The 15888-nt window shown below is 37.9% G+C and overlaps 1 protein-coding gene across 3 annotated transcripts in view; it reads left to right on the forward strand.

Moving 5' to 3' along the window:
* Nucleotides 1–15888, forward strand: part of TAOK1 (TAO kinase 1) — a 162483-nt gene that overhangs the window by 77822 nt on the left and 68773 nt on the right. For all 3 annotated transcript variants that reach the window (XM_063656104.1, XM_063656106.1, XM_063656105.1), the window contains exons 3-7: nucleotides 2110–2181; nucleotides 10006–10107; nucleotides 11997–12042; nucleotides 12585–12681; nucleotides 14592–14705. In XM_063656104.1, coding sequence (XP_063512174.1) covers nucleotides 2110–2181; nucleotides 10006–10107; nucleotides 11997–12042; nucleotides 12585–12681; nucleotides 14592–14705 — 431 coding nt within the window. The remainder of the gene's footprint in view (nucleotides 1–2109; nucleotides 2182–10005; nucleotides 10108–11996; nucleotides 12043–12584; nucleotides 12682–14591; nucleotides 14706–15888) is intronic.

Below are 15888 nucleotides of genomic sequence, written 5' to 3' on the forward strand. Positions count from 1 at the left end.
AGACGGGGTTTCACCAAGTTGGCCAGGCTGGTCTCGAAGTCCTGACCTCAAGTGATCCACCCGCCTCGGCCTCCCAAAGTGCTGGGATTATAGGCGTAAGCCGCCGTGCCTGGTCTTATTTAATTTTTTTTTTTTTTTTGAGATGGACTCTCACTCTGTCGCCCAGGCTGGACTGCAATGGCTCGAGTGCAATGGCATGATCTCGGCTCACTGCAACCTCTGCCTGCCGTGTTCAAGCGATTCTCCTGCCTCAGCCTCCTGATTAGCTGGGATTACAGACGTGCACCACCACACCTGGCTAAGTTTTGTATTTTTAGTAGAGACAGGGTTTTACCATGTTGGTCAGGCTGGTCTCGGACTCCTGACCTCGCAATCCGCTCGTCTCTGCCTCCCAGAGTGCTGGGATTACAGGTGTGAGTCACCGCACCTGGCCCTTATTTAATTTTTTAAAGCAACCTTTATTGAGGTATAATTTTACAGGTGCTGTCCTTTTAAAAAAAAAAAAAAAGTTTTTTGAGGTATAATTTACATACCATAGGTCTACCAGTTTTAAGTGTACAGTTCAATTATTTTTAGTAGATAACGAGTTTTGTAGCCATCACTACAATCCACTATTTTGTCTTTGGGAATTCATTAGAGCCTGAATTGAAAACGAGTTCTTGCACAGATGGTTTGAGATGGTTTCTAACCCTTTTACTAAACTCATTTTAAATATTTCACAGCTATTGCCTTGTACTTTCTTAATAGTTATTGGTTTTTTGCATATAGTGGGAGTTTCGCTCTTGTTTTCTAACAGTTAACTGTCAAGTTTCTGTGCTTTTTTTTTTTTCTTCCAGATTTTCCACAACAGTATTAAATAATCATCATGATAGCATTTTAAGGAGTCTGGTCTTGATCCTGATTAGCAGTTGTTTTCAACAGACAGCATATGTTGAGGAATTACCTTGCTAATTTTGTTTTTCTAAGAATTTGACCTCTACAATTGAATACATTTAGCGTTAGGCCTATCTCACATTTTCAGCATTTATTGAGTGTTTATATATGTTTTTCCCCTTGACTTTTAAAAGATGTGGTGAATTATGAAATGTTTTTCTAATTTCAAAATCTTTTGCATTCCTGTGTGTTTTGTTTTTTGAGACAGAGTTGCTGTCCAGGCTGGAGTGCAGTGGCACGGTCACGGCCCACTGCAGTCTCTGCCTCCCAGTTTCAAGCGATTCTCCCGTCTCAGCCTCCCGAGTAGCTGGGATTACAGGCGTGCACTACCACACCCGGCTGATTTTTATATTTTTAGTAGAGATAGATTTTCACCATGTTGGCCAGGCTGATCTCGAACTGCTGACCTGAGGTGATCCGCCCGCTTCACCCTCCCAAAGTGCTGGGATTACAGGTGTGAGCCACCACGCCCAGCCTGTAATAGTATATTTTATCCAAAGGAAAAATCTTTCAATGCCCTGTAAAATTTGGTTTGCTAATTTTAGAGTTTTCCCATCTATATTCACAAATGCAATTGGTACCTAATTTTCAATTTTGTACTCTTTGTGAGGTTTTAGTTATAGGGTTAAACTGCCTTTGTGAAATTAATGGGATAGCTCTTCTATTTTTCTCTTATATATTCTGGAAAGTTCCTTTGGTAAAACTGTTTTTCACTGAAGACTATGTTAAAGATCATTCATTGGTATTCTTTTCAATCTGCCATCATTGTTTTACTCATGTTATTGTCTTTAGGTCAGTTTTAGTAATTTATTCTTTCCGAAAAAGTTGTCTGTTTCATTGAGATTTCAAACTTTATTAGCATAGACTTTTATACACTTGTATTGCATTGTCTCTTTGTTTATAGTACTACTCAAATTTCTGTATTTTTCTTCTCAGATTACTCAAAGGTTTATTTTCTTATTTTTTTACTTTGCTTTATTTTCTTTTTAAAGTACTAGCTCCAGGATAATTTTATAGGTATTGCTGTATAGTGTTATTTTTAAAATTTTCTTTAAAAGTGGTTTTGATGTCCTTTTTGACATGGTAGTTTACAAATGCTTTTATATTCGCAAAGAAATAGTTGCCTAGATTTCACCTGTTAATTTTTACAGTGCTTCTTTCTTTCTTCTTCCTTAGGCACGAGATGTGCGTACCAATGAAGTGGTGGCCATCAAGAAAATGTCTTATAGTGGAAAGCAGTCTACTGAGGTAGGTTAAATATGTAAATTCTTGTTTTTTTCATATATTTATCTCAGAATAAATATATACATTCTTTTTTTTTGAGACTGAGTCTCGCTCTGTAGCCCAGGCTGGAGTGCAGTGGTGCAATCTTGGCTCACTGCAAGCTCTGCCTCCCAAGTTCACGCCATTCTCCTGCCTCAGCCTCCCGAGTAGCTGGGACTACAGGCACCCGCCACCACGCCCGGCTAATTTTTTGTATTTTTAGTAGAGACGGGGTTTCACTGTGTTAGCCAGGATGGTCTTGATCTCTTGACTTCGTGATCCGCCTGCCTTGGCCTCCCAAAGTGCTGGGATTATAGGCGTGAGCCACCGCGCCCGGCCAATATATACATTCTTATTGGTACGTTAGAGGAAGACATAATTTTTAACTGGGGAGGAAGGGTGGGAATTTTTTAAGTGTTAACAGGTGAAGTATACAAATCTTAAGTGTATATATCTGAATGAATTTTTTTTCACAAACTGATGTACCCATTTAACTCTAATAGTACTGAGAGCCATAAACAGAGCATTATTGGTATCTCTAAAGCCCCCCTACTTGTGCCTCCTTTTATTTTATTTATTTATTTATTTATTTTATTTATTTATTTATTTTTTTTTTTTGAGATAGAGTCTCGCTCTGTCACCTAAGCGGGAATGCAGTGGCACGGTCTTGGCTCACTGCAACCTTCACCACCTCTCAGGTTCAAGCAGTTCCCCTGCTTAGCCTCCAGAGTATCTGGGATTACAGGTGTGTGCCACCACACCTGGCTAGTTTTTCTATTTTTAGTAGAGACAGGCTGTCTCCATGTTGACCAGGCTGGTCTCAAACTTCTGACTTCAGGTGATCCACCTGCCTTGGCCTGCCAAAATGCTGTGATTACAGGTGTGAACCACTGTGCTCGGCCTGCTTTCAATTTTTTTTTTGTTTTTTTAAGAGCTGGAGTCTCGCTCTACTGCCCAGGCTGGAGTGCAGTGGTGCGATCTCAGCTCACTGCAACCTCTGCCTCCCGGGTTCTAGCAATTCTCCTGCTTCAGCCTCCTGAGTAGCTGGGACTACAGGCACATGCCACCACGCCTGGCTAATTTTTTGTATTTTAGTAGAGACAGGGTTTCACCATGTTGGCCAGACTGTTCTCTAACTCCTGACCTTAGGCAATCTGCCTGCCTCGGCCTCCCAAAGTGCTTGGATTGTAGGCGTAAGCCACCGCTCCCAGCCTTAATTTTTTGCTGTAATCCCAGCACTTTGGGAGGCCGAGGTGGATGGATCATTTTGAGCCCAGGAGTTCGAGACCACCCTAGGGAACATAGTGAGACACCCCACCCCCCACCCCATCTCAGTCAAAAAATAAAATATTTATAAATGAAAAAAGAAAAAGAAACTCTAGAATTCTCTTTAATCTTAAAATTTTTTAAAATTATTTTTAATTGTGGTAAAATATACAACATAAAATTTGCCATTTTAACTACTTTCAATTCCACATTTCAGTGGAATTCAGTACATTCACATTGTTGTGCAACTATTATCACCATGCATCTCTAGAATTCTTTTTATCTTGCAACATTAAAACTCTGTAGTCATTAAACAATAATTCCCCAGCCTCTTGCAACCACCAGTCTACTTTCTGTCTCCATAAATTTGACTAGGTACTTAATATAAGTGGAATCATTTGGGATTTGTCTGTTAGTGACTAGCTTATATCCCCAAAGTTCATCCATGTTGTAGTTATGTCAGAATTTCCTTCCTTTTTAAGTCTGAAAAATATTCCATTGTGTGTATGTATATCTACATATGTATCTATATCTGTCTGTTTCAGAGTCTGATTAGTCACACCTAGAACAAAAATTTTCATTTACCACATCATCTTTTAATATCTAATGTTGGCATCCTTCATGAAAATTTTTTTATATTGAGGAATACATTTTTTTAAGTCTGCCTTCCAGAGTATTCAAATTTGAAACTTAAAGACCATGGAACAGATTTTCTGGATTTAGCATTTTATAATGTATCTTCCACATTTTACACAAAACACTGTGAACATATTTTGCTGTGTTCTGTTAAGGCCTTGTGAAATAACATAGGAGGTATATGATCTTAAATCTAGTATACAACATTTCTTAAAGTATTCTATTTATACTGCTTTCCTTGCCATTAAGAATATAGCCCAAATCAGTAATAAAACTTAAAATAATTAAAAAGAGCAAAAACAGATTTCTAGTCCTCCTCTCACACCTACTAAATCTGTGGAATTTCTGGGTATGGACCAAAGGATCCGTATTTTTAGAGTTCTCGGGTTGCTTCTTAAGAGTAACTATGTTTAGGCTGTGGCCTAAGTATTTAAGGTCGTCATGAAGTAGCTTAAGACCAAAGGTTTGTCTGTATTTCCTGATAGGTATAGGTATTAGTGAATAAGGCTCTTAGTAAACTATGTAAGAAAAGATTTTTGTACTGCTTGGTTTTTTTCTGTGAACTTTTATATATAATAACTATTCACTAGCATTTTAGAGTCTGCATTTAGGAGCTTAAATCTCAGAGGAATTACTTCATTTCAATTAAAAACAAACCCTAACATTTGGTAATAGAAATAAGCCAAAAACACAACAGGTGAACTTTATGGTATATAAATTATATATCAATAAAACTGTATTTTAAAAAAGGTTGGAGTTTTGAAGAAAAATCACTGAATATGGTATATAGTTATCAACATGATTGGTGTATGGTTGTAAAATTTTAATGAGTCATTAATGATAAATTTCATCAAACTCAAATTTGTCTTACCTACCTTGAGTGAAATAATTTTGTAAATTATATAATTGAGTTGTAAACTATAGGCATGCCTTGGGGATATTGTGGGTTTTGTTCTTAACCACTACAATTAAGCAAATATCATAATAAAGCAAGTCACATGAATTTTTTGGTGCCCAGTGCATATGAAAATTATGTCTAGGCCTGGCACAGTGGCTCACGTCTGTAATCCCAGCACTTTGGAAGGCCAAGGCAGGTGGATCACTTGAGGTCAAGAGTTTGAGACCAGCCTGGCCAATGTGGTGGAAAACCCTGTCTCTACTAAAAATACAAAAATTAGCCAGGCGTGGTTGCACGTGCCTGTAATTCCAAGGTACTTGGGAGGCTGCGGCAGGATAATCACTTGAACCCAGGAGGAAGAGGCACGAGAATCACTTGAACCCAGGAGGTGAAGGCTGCAGTGAGTCAAGATTATGCCACTGCACTCCAGCCTGGACAACAACACAAGACTTCATCTAAAAAAAAATATATATATATATGTCCATGCTATACTGTAGTACTGTAGTCCATTAAGTGTGCAATAACATTTTGTCTAAAAAAGACAGTGTACATACCTTAATTTTAAAATATTTTATTTCTTTTTTTTTTTTTTTTTTTTTTGAGATGAAGTCTCACTCTGTCACCAGGCTGGAGTGCAGTGGCACAATCTTGGCTCACTGCAACCTTCGCCTCCTGGGTTCAAGTGATTCTCCTGCCTCAGCCTCCCGAGTAGCTGGGACTACAGGTGCCCGCTACCATGCCTGGCTAATTTTTTGTATTTTTAGTAGAGACGGGGTTTCATCATGTTGGCCAGGATGGTCTCGATCTCTTGACCTCGTGATTCCCCCACCTCGGCCTCCCAAAGTTCTGGGATTACAGGCGTGAGCCACCACGCCCGGCTTAAAATATTTTATTTCTAAAAAAATGTTAATGATAATTTGAGCCTTCAGCATGTCATACTATTTTTGCTGCTTGAGAATCTTGCTTCCATGTTGATGGCTTCTGCCTGATCAGGGTAGTGGTTGCTGAAGGTTAAGGTGGCTGTGGCAATTTCTTAAAATCTGACAACAGTGAAGTTTGCCCATCAGTTTTCTCTTTCACAAAAGATTTCTCTGTAGAATGCAATGCAATGATGTTTGACAGCATTTTACCCATGATAAAACTTTGAAAATTGAAGTCAATCCTCTGTAACTGTTACTGCTTTATCAACTAAGTTTATGTAATATTCAGAAATTACTTTCTTTGCCCATCTATTACAAATAGTTTCTCATCCACTCAAGTTTTATCATGAAATTGCAGCAGTGTAGTCACATCTTCAGGCTCCATGTGTAATTCCAGTTTTCCTGCTGTTTCCACCACATCTGCAATTATTTCCTCCACTGAAATATTGAACCCCTCAAAGTCATCCATGAGGGTTGGAATCCCCTTATTGCAAACTCCTGATAATGTTGCTAATTTGCCCCCCCCATCAGTCGGAAACGTTCTTAATGGCATCTAGAATGAATTATTTCCAGAAGATTCTCAATTTACTTTGCCCATATCCATCAGACAAATTGCTGTCTACGGCAGCTATAGCCTTTGTGGTTTTTTTTTTTTTTTTTTTTGAGATGGAGTTCACTCTTGTCGCCCGGGCTGGAGTGCAATGGCATGATCTCGGCTCACTGCAACCTCCGCCTCCCGGGTTCAAGCGATTCTCCTGCCTCAGCCTCTCGAGTAACTGAGATTATAGGCCTGCGTCCCCATGCCTGGCTGATTTTTGTATTATTAGTAGAGACAGGGTTTTGCCATGTTGGCCAGGCTGGTTTCGAACTCCTGACCTCAGGTGATCCACCTGCCTCCACCTCCCAAAGTGTTGGGATTACAGGCGTGAACCACCGTGCCCAGCTGCTATAGCCTTTCTTTTTTCTTTTTTTTTTTTTTTGAGATGGAGTTTCGCTCTTGTTGCCCAGGCTGGAGTGCAATGGCACTATCTCGGCTCACCGCAACCTCTGCCCCCCTGGGTTCAAGTGATTCTCCTGCCTCAGCCTCCCAAGTAGCTGGGATTACAGTCATGCACCACCATGCCCGGCTCATTTTGTATTTTTTTTAGTAGAGACTGGGTTTCTTCATGTCGGTCAGGCTAGTCCTGAACTCCCGACCTCAGGTGATCCACCGCCTCGGCCTCCCAAAGTGCTGCGATTACAGATGTGAGCCACCGTGCCCTGCCAGCCTTTCTTAAATAATAAGGCTTGGAACTCGAAATTATTCCTTGATCCATGAGCTGCAGAATGGATGGTGTATTAGCGGGAATGAAAACAACATAAATCTCCTTTTATATCTCTGTCAGAGTTCTTGGGTGGCTAGGTACACTGGCAAAGACCAGTAATATTTTGAAAGGAATCTTTCTGAGCAGTAGATCTCAACCGTGGCCTTAAAATATTCACGAAACCATCCTTAAACAGATGTACTGTCATCCAGGCTTTGTTGTTTCATTGAACAAGCACAGGCAGAGTAGGAGTTTTGGAATGGTAAATGTGCATTGACTTCAACTTAAAATCACAAGCTGCATTAGCCCCTAACAAGAGAGTCAGCCTGTCCTTTGAAGCTTTGAAACCAGGCATTTCATAGTTGTTCTGTAGCCATGAAAGTCCTAGATGATATCTTCTTCCAATATAAGGGTATTTCATCTACACTGAAGATCTGTTGGCCGGGCATGGTGGCTCACACCTGTAATCTCAGCACTTTGGGAGGCCAAGGTAGGTGGATCACTTGAGGCCAGGAGTTCGAGACCAGCTTGGCCAACATGGTGAAACCCCGTCTCTACTGAAAATAGAAAAATTAGTCAGGTGTGGTGGCAGGAGGAATGCTTGTACCCAGGAGGCACAAATTGTAGTTAGCCAAGATCGTGCCACTGCACTCCAGTGTGGATGACAGAGTGAGACTCTCAAAAAAAAAAAAAAAAAAAAAAAAAAAAGAAAAAAGAAAATCTGTTGTGTAATGTAGCCACCTTCATCAATGACACATTGGCTAGATCTTCTGGATAACTTGCATGTAACTTCTACATCAGTACTTGCTGCTTCACCTTGCACTTTTCTTTCTTTCTCTTTTTTTTTTTTTTTTTTTTTTTGAGACAGAGTCTCTCTCTGTTGCCCAGGCTAGAGTGCAGTGGCACTATCTTGGCTCACTGCAGCCTCCGCCTCCTAGGTTCAAACGATTCTCCTTCCTCTGCGTTTCCTCCCTAGTAGCTAGGACTACAGGCACGCACCACCACACCCGGCTAATTTTCATGTGTTTAGTGGAGATGGGGTTTCACCATGTTGGCCAGGCTGGTCTTGAACTCCTGACCTCAAGTGATCTGTCTGCCTTGGCCTCCCAAAGTGCTGGGATTGATTATAGGAGTGAGCCACCGTGCCGGCTTACCTTGCATTTTTATTTTACGGACATTTCTTTCCTTAAACCTGATGAAGCAACCTTCTACTAGCTTCCAACGTTTCTTCTTCAGCTTCCTCACCTCTCTCAGCCTTTGTAGAGTTAAAGAGAGTTAGGGCCATCCTCTAGATTAGACTTTGTTTTACGAGAGTGTTGTGGCTGATTTGATTTTCTATCCAGACCATTAAAGCTTTCTTTACATCGACAATAAACTTGTTTTACCTTCTTATCATTCATATATTCACTGGAGTAGCACTTTAAATTTTCTTCAATAACTTTTTCTTTGCATTTACAACTTGGCTATTTGGTGCAAAAGGCCTAGCTTCAAAGCATGTCTCAGCTTTTGACATGCCTTTCTCACTAAGCTTAATCACTTGTAAGTTTTGAATTAAAGTGACAGATGTGTGAGTATTCCGTTCCCTTGAACACTTAGGGGTCACTGTGGGGTTATTGATGGCCTAATTTCAACATTATTGTGTCTTAGAGAATAGGGAGGCCCAAGGAAGGGGAGACAGACCGGGGAATGGCTGGCTGGTGGAACTGAGAGAATACATGTTTATTGATTAAATTCACCATCTTATATGGGGCACAGTTCATGGCTCCCCAAAACAATTACAACAGTAATGTAAAAAATTACTGATCACAGATCACCATAACAGATATAATAGTAACGATGAAAAAGTTTGAAATATTTTGAGAGTTACCAAAAGGTGACACAAAGACATCAAGTGAGCCTATGCTATTGGAAAAATGGTGCTGGTAGACTTGCTTTGACACAGGATTGCTACAAACCTTCAATTTGTTTAAAAAAAAAAAAAGTATCTGTGAAGTACAATAAAGCAAAGTGCTGTAAATTGAGATATGCCTGTATATTAATATTATTTATTTATTTATTTATTTATTTTATTTTTGAGACGGAGTTTCGCTCTGTCACCAGGCTGGAGTGCAGTGGCTCGATCTCGGCTCACTGCAACCTCCACCTCCCAGGTTCAAGCTATTCTCCTGCCTCAGCCTCCCGAATACCTGAGACTATAGGTGTGCACCACCACGCCCAGCTAATTTTTGTATTTTTAATAGAGACACGGTTTCACAATGTTGGCCAGGATGGTCTCAATCTCCTGAACTTGTGACCCACCCGCCTCAGCCTCCCAAAGTGCTGGGATTACAGGCATGAGCCACTGTGCCCGGCTGAATATAATTTATTTAAACTTTTTAATTTTGACATTTTATCTAAAAATGGCCATATTTTGGGAGGCCAAGACTAGTGAATCACTTGAGGTCAGGAGTTTGAGAGCAGTCTGAGCAATGCAGTGAAACCCCATCTCTACAAAAAAATAGAAAAATTAGATGAGCATGGTGGTGTGCGCCTGTAGACCCAAATACTTGGGAGGCTGAGGTGGGAGGATCACTTGAGCCTATGAGATGGAGGTTGCAGTTAGCTGAGATCGTGCCACTGCACTCCAGCCTGGGTGAAAGAGCGAGACCCTCCAAATAAATAAGTAAAACCAAGCAAAGTTGCATGTTCTTGTTAACTCTTCTAAATGTAGTCATTACTTTTATTCTTATCTAACTTTCTGAGGAAAAGTCCTGTTCATAATTCTTTACCTTTTTTCTCCCCACAGAAATGGCAGGATATTATTAAGGAAGTCAAGTTTCTACAAAGAATAAAACATCCCAACAGTATAGAATACAAAGGCTGTTATTTACGTGAACACACAGCATGGGTTGGTATTTGTTCTCCCCTTGTTGCAGTTTTAGCTGATTTTGGTTTATAATGAATTAATTCAGAATATCTCATACTGGTTGTGTAAACGCATGCAAAAACACCTGAAATGTTAGTTCATACTGAAAGAAAACAAGCAATATTTCCTAGAACTTGTAGGCAGTAAGAGATAATAGAACTTTTGCAAGTCTTACTGCAGAGATTTTTCAGAATTCTGTTGACCTTTGTATGTATGATAAAATGTCCTCTGACAATTTTAGTAGTACCATTCAAACATTGTGAAAACAATCATGTTACTTGAGGTTGAAAGTTAGCATATGTTTTCTTGACATAAATGTACTGTAATGCATTTAACCAGCAAGATCTTGGTGAAATTTGGGTGAATCCTGGTGAAATTTGAGCTGATCACAATTCCTTGGTCGAATAATACTAAAGATAGAGAATTGTTGCACTTTATTATAAGAAGTAGAAATTAATTTTGCCCTTTTGTTACCAGGAATGGCCCCTTATTTTGAATAATTAATAAGCCACAGCTAAGTATCATTTTAGTGTACTTACTGTAGATTTAGATTTGTAGTGTTTGGTGCATTTTTATCCAGTTTGTTTTGGTAGTGGTAGTGGTGACTTGTAAAATTGAGGCTATGATTAAAGAAAAAGTAACATTAGATGGGTAACCTCTCTGCCTCTCAGGGTTCTCCATCCATAAAACAAGGATACTAATAGGACCTACCTCATAAGATTATTCTGAGGATTAAATTGGTTACTATGTAAAAAATACCTGGCACATAGGAGGTGCTCTGTGTTTGCTTTCAAAGAAACAGCTGTAACCTAAGCTTTGTATAGTTTTTCCTCAGTATCTGTGGGGGATTTGCTTCCAGGACACCCACCCACAGGATACCAAATCCCTTCTATAAAATGGAGTATCTGCACATAACCTGGGCACATCCGCCTATTATTTTTTCAATCATCTGTAGATTAGTTATAATACCACAATGTGAACGCCATGTAAATAGTTGTTACGTTGTATTGGCTTTTTGTTTTATTTTTATTGTTATATTGTAATTTTTTAAATTTTTGTTTATTTTTATTTTTTGAGACAGAGTCTCGCTCTGTCTCCCAGGCTGGAGTGCAGTGGTGCAATCGTGGCTCACTGCAAGCTCCGCCTCCCAGGTTCATGCCATTCTCCTGCCTCAGCCTCCTGAGTAGCTGGGACTGCAGGCACCCACCACTACACCCGGCTAATTTTTTATATTTTTAGTATAAATGGGGTTTCACCGTGTGAGCCAGGATGGTCTCGATCTCCTAACCTTGTGATCTGCCCGCCTCGGGCTCCCAAAGTGCTGGGATTATAGGCATGAGCCACCGTGCCCGGCCAATTTTTTTACTTTTTCAATTATTTTTGATACATAGTTGGTTGAATCTACAAATCTAGAACCCACAGATGTGAAGGGCTGACTATACATATAATTCTAGAGAACACAGTTTTCTGTCTTCTAACAATGATCAATATTGTTACTATAGGTTTGTAGTAATGGAATAGTACATTTTTAAGAAATAGTGTATTTCTTTATAATTTTAATTAGTAATTATATATGAAATACACAGCTTATAGAAGTGATTATATGTTGGCATTATTAAAAGATTAATGTATCATTGGCTTGACTTTATGCATTTAACAAATCACTGAATACATAACTATTTTTTATTACAAAATTTTAAAAATATATTATTCTGAATAATATCTATATAACTATTTTTTTAAGGTAAATGGTGACTAGAATTTTACTTCAAACTATCTTCTTGATCTACTGTGTGAACTTATTTTATCTTAAATTTATATTAAATCTTTATAATAATATATTTTAATGCTTTTATAATTTTTCCATGTAGCTTGTAATGGAATATTGTTTAGGATCTGCTTCAGATTTACTAGAAGGTAAGTTTCCTTTGATTATTTTTTAAAAAGTATTCACAGAATAAAATGATAATTTAGACATTATTTAAATGATATTAATACCAAATAATGTAAAACTTTCCAGAAAGAGCAGAACTCTTAGTCTTGTTCAAATTCTCAGCGTGGTATATGCTGTCCTTATTAAATATTATATGTTATACAGTAGCTTAAAATAGTCATTTTTCTCTCATTGTGACTTTACAAGTATTTTTCTGAATTCTCTGTCATTCTGCTCCTCTTGTTCAAAACAAAGATAAGTGAGAATAAAGAGAGAACTCTGTTACTATTGTTTTTATATCACCAAATAATTACTTAATATCATTAGCTAAGAGAAGAATTGGCTATGAACCGTACTTTAACTGACACAACTGCATACAAGTCATAAAGTTTAATAATCTTTATCATCTTGGAAAATAAATCTCTTCTTGCTAAGTATCAGTTTTTAAAAATTGCCCCATGTATTAGATATGTATTTTTTTAACAAAAATGTTCTGTGTATTAATTATTTTCAAATAAATTTTAAGTTCACAAAAAGCCATTACAAGAAGTGGAAATAGCAGCAATTACACATGGTGCTCTCCAGGGATTAGCCTACTTACATTCTCATACTATGATTCATAGGTAAGTGCTTTGGAAATTATCATATATTGATAAGTAAATGGCTTGTTGCATATACCAACTTTAGAATTTATTAACCCTAAAGTTTTTATTGGTTAAAGCCAAATAAAATAATATAAGCTCATTTTTTTTAGATTTTTCATGTCCTAAAATGAACATAGTTGTATACTTTATCTCACTAGGATAATTTTTATCTTTGCCTATATGTGCTGCTGGACCTTGTAAAAGTATGTATACTTTCTAGATTTGTGGTAGAAATTTAGCTGTAGAATCATTTAATTTGCAAACTGGAATGGGCAGTAGAGAATCATACAGTATTTCGTTCTCATTTTACAGGTAAAATCACTGATGTCTCAATTTGTGACTAATTTCCTAAAGGTTGCAAAGCTGAGTAGATAGAGCTAGAACTAAATCTAGATCTTTTGTCTTCTTGGTAACTGATAATGACATATTTATTCCATTGATTCTATGACATGGACGAATAAAAGCTGCTTAAGGCCAGGCGAGGTGGCTCACACCTGTAATCCCAGCACTTTGAGAGGCCTAGGCAGGTGGATCACTTGAGGTCAGGAGTTTGAGACCAGCCTGGCCAACCAATATGGTAAAACCTCATCTCCACTGAAAATATGAAAATTAACTGGGCTTTGTTGTGGGCATCTGTAATCCCAGCTACTCGTGAGGCTGAGAGAAGAGAATTGCTTGAGCCCGGGAGGCGGAGGTTGCAGTGAGCTGAGATTGTGCCACTGTGCCACTGTACAGCCTGGGTGACAGAGTGAAACTCTGTCTCAAAAAAAAAAACAGAAGCTGCATAAGACTCTTTATGCTTTTGAGCTGTGGTCCTTGATAATCCTTGATAACGGACAGTAACTTTGAAGTTAAAACATTTTATAATGTATTTTTGGCACTGGTATTGGTTGTAGCTGTTTTAGAAGAACGTTAGCATTTTCTTATTACATATATGAACCAGGCAGTACATTTTAAACTATATAATAGAGTCATTGTGAGTTAATGGGTTATCATTTTTTAACATGAGGATAAGATCTGAGAGATACCCACAAGCTAGTAAATAAGTGAGTGCCATAGTTGGAATTTCAATCTAAGGTTTTCTCAAATTTAAGATACCTCTCCATTTAAAAAAATCAAATGGAGGAAAAATAGATTCACTTCGTGTTATGCTCTAAAACATTATAGTAAGAATTAACAAGGGCTTGGAAATTCAGCACTTTAATTTCTATTTTAATTTTTGAATGATTAAATATATATTATAATGCTAATTAGGTTGACAGTCTTATTATATAAATACCTGTTTTCTTAGTTTATATAGACAGTATGTTTGCTATTTCAGAAAAGTAAATTTGGGATCATTGATACTACATTATCCATATATTTCAGTTTTTATTTTATATTTAGGAAAACTATGCTGACGTTTGGAAATGATATGAATACATCTTTATGTATTTATTTATTTTGAATAAGTCTTTTAAAGAGTTTGGAGAATAAGGTTCTTTTTATTATATTTTCTTTTTTGTTTTTACGTTAAGTATGGATACTCAGAAATCTTACGTATGATGAAGAGATTGTTTGCTAATTGCAATATATTTTAAAAACCATTGTTTCTACCAATAAACAGAAACTAAAATCTAAACTATGCTCCAATGAACTAATTTTCTTTTTTTTTACTGCTATTTGTCTTCTCTTTTAGAAAATTATTACTATATGTTTATTTGAATTCTGCAGTTTTTTGTTTTCTAATTTGAATATTAATTCTCATTATCCCAATTGTGAGATTACCCCAGCACTTAATTATTTTGATTTCTCCTTCTCTATCCTATGAATTCTTGTTTTATTTTTATCGTTTTAAACATAATCTAATGAGGGAAAGTTAAGTAATTTTCTGTATTCTCTAAATCTAGAGATATCAAAGCAGGAAATATCCTTCTGACAGAACCAGGCCAGGTGAAACTTGCTGACTTTGGATCTGCTTCCATGGCATCACCTGCCAATTCCTTTGTGGGAACGCCATATTGGTAAGAATAGTTAAAGCAGTCAGCAGCCGTTTTAAGTGTCTGTCTATGTTTAACATGAAATACAAATGAAGTGTAAGGTAAAGTACTGTCAGGAATGTTAAACTCGGCCAGGTGCAATGGCTCACACCTGTAATCCCAGAACTTTGGGAGGCCGAGGCAGACAGATCACTTGAGGTCAGGAGTTTGAGACCAGCCTGGCCAACATGGTGAAACCCCATCTCTACCAAAAAATACAAAAATTAGCCGGGCATGGTGGTGTACGCCTGTAGTCCCAGCTACTTGAGAGGCTGAAGTGGGAGAATCACTTGAACCCAGGAGGCAGAGGTTGCAGTGAGCCGAGATTGTGCCACTGTACTCCAGCCTGGGTGACAGAGTGAGACCCTGTCTCTCACAAAAAAAAAAAAAAAAAAAAAAAAGAAAGATTAAAATTTTTAAAAAAGAATGTTGGACACTAATTGAAGACATGAATTAGTGATTAGTGCTTCATTTACAAATAAGATGCCCATAAGATTGATAATTGTGTGATTGAGTTGTAAGCTGCCCTAGCCACTTTTATCATGGAGCACCATTTTTATTTGAAAGAAAGACACAAACTATGATTATTCAGTCTTGGTTATTGTGGCAGATAATTTTCTTTAATAAATTACATGAGCTTATAACTTCAAGGAAAACAACTGACAATACTTGTTGCCAATAGTAAAATTCAATCTTTTAAGCAAAAATTAGACTTTTTTTTTTTTTTTTTTTTGAGATGGAGTCTTGCTCTCTCGCCCAGGTTGGAGTGCAGTGGTGTGATCTCGGCTCACTGCAACCTCCGCCTCTTCGGTTCAAGCGATTCTCCTGCCTCAGCCTCCTGAGTAGCTGGGATTACAGACAGTAGCCCGGCTAATTTTTGTATTTTTAGTAGAGATGGGGTTTCACCATGTTGCTCAGGCTTCTCATGATCTGTCCGCCTCAGCCTCCCAAAGTGCTGGGATTACAGGTGTGAACCACTGCGCCTGGCCAAAAAATAGACTTTTGTAATAGGATCCTGAGACCAAAATATTTGAGAACCACTGGCCTAAAGGATATGAAATATTATAATCTGCAAACTTGAGCAGATGCAGAATATAATTCTGCCTTGGGAGCCTCTTTCTTTTGGGGTGGCTGTTACATGATAATGATGGATAGTGAGAATAAATCT

This window comes from Pongo pygmaeus, chromosome 19, assembly GCF_028885625.2.
Source record: "Pongo pygmaeus isolate AG05252 chromosome 19, NHGRI_mPonPyg2-v2.0_pri, whole genome shotgun sequence".
NCBI lineage: Eukaryota > Metazoa > Chordata > Mammalia > Primates > Hominidae > Pongo > Pongo pygmaeus.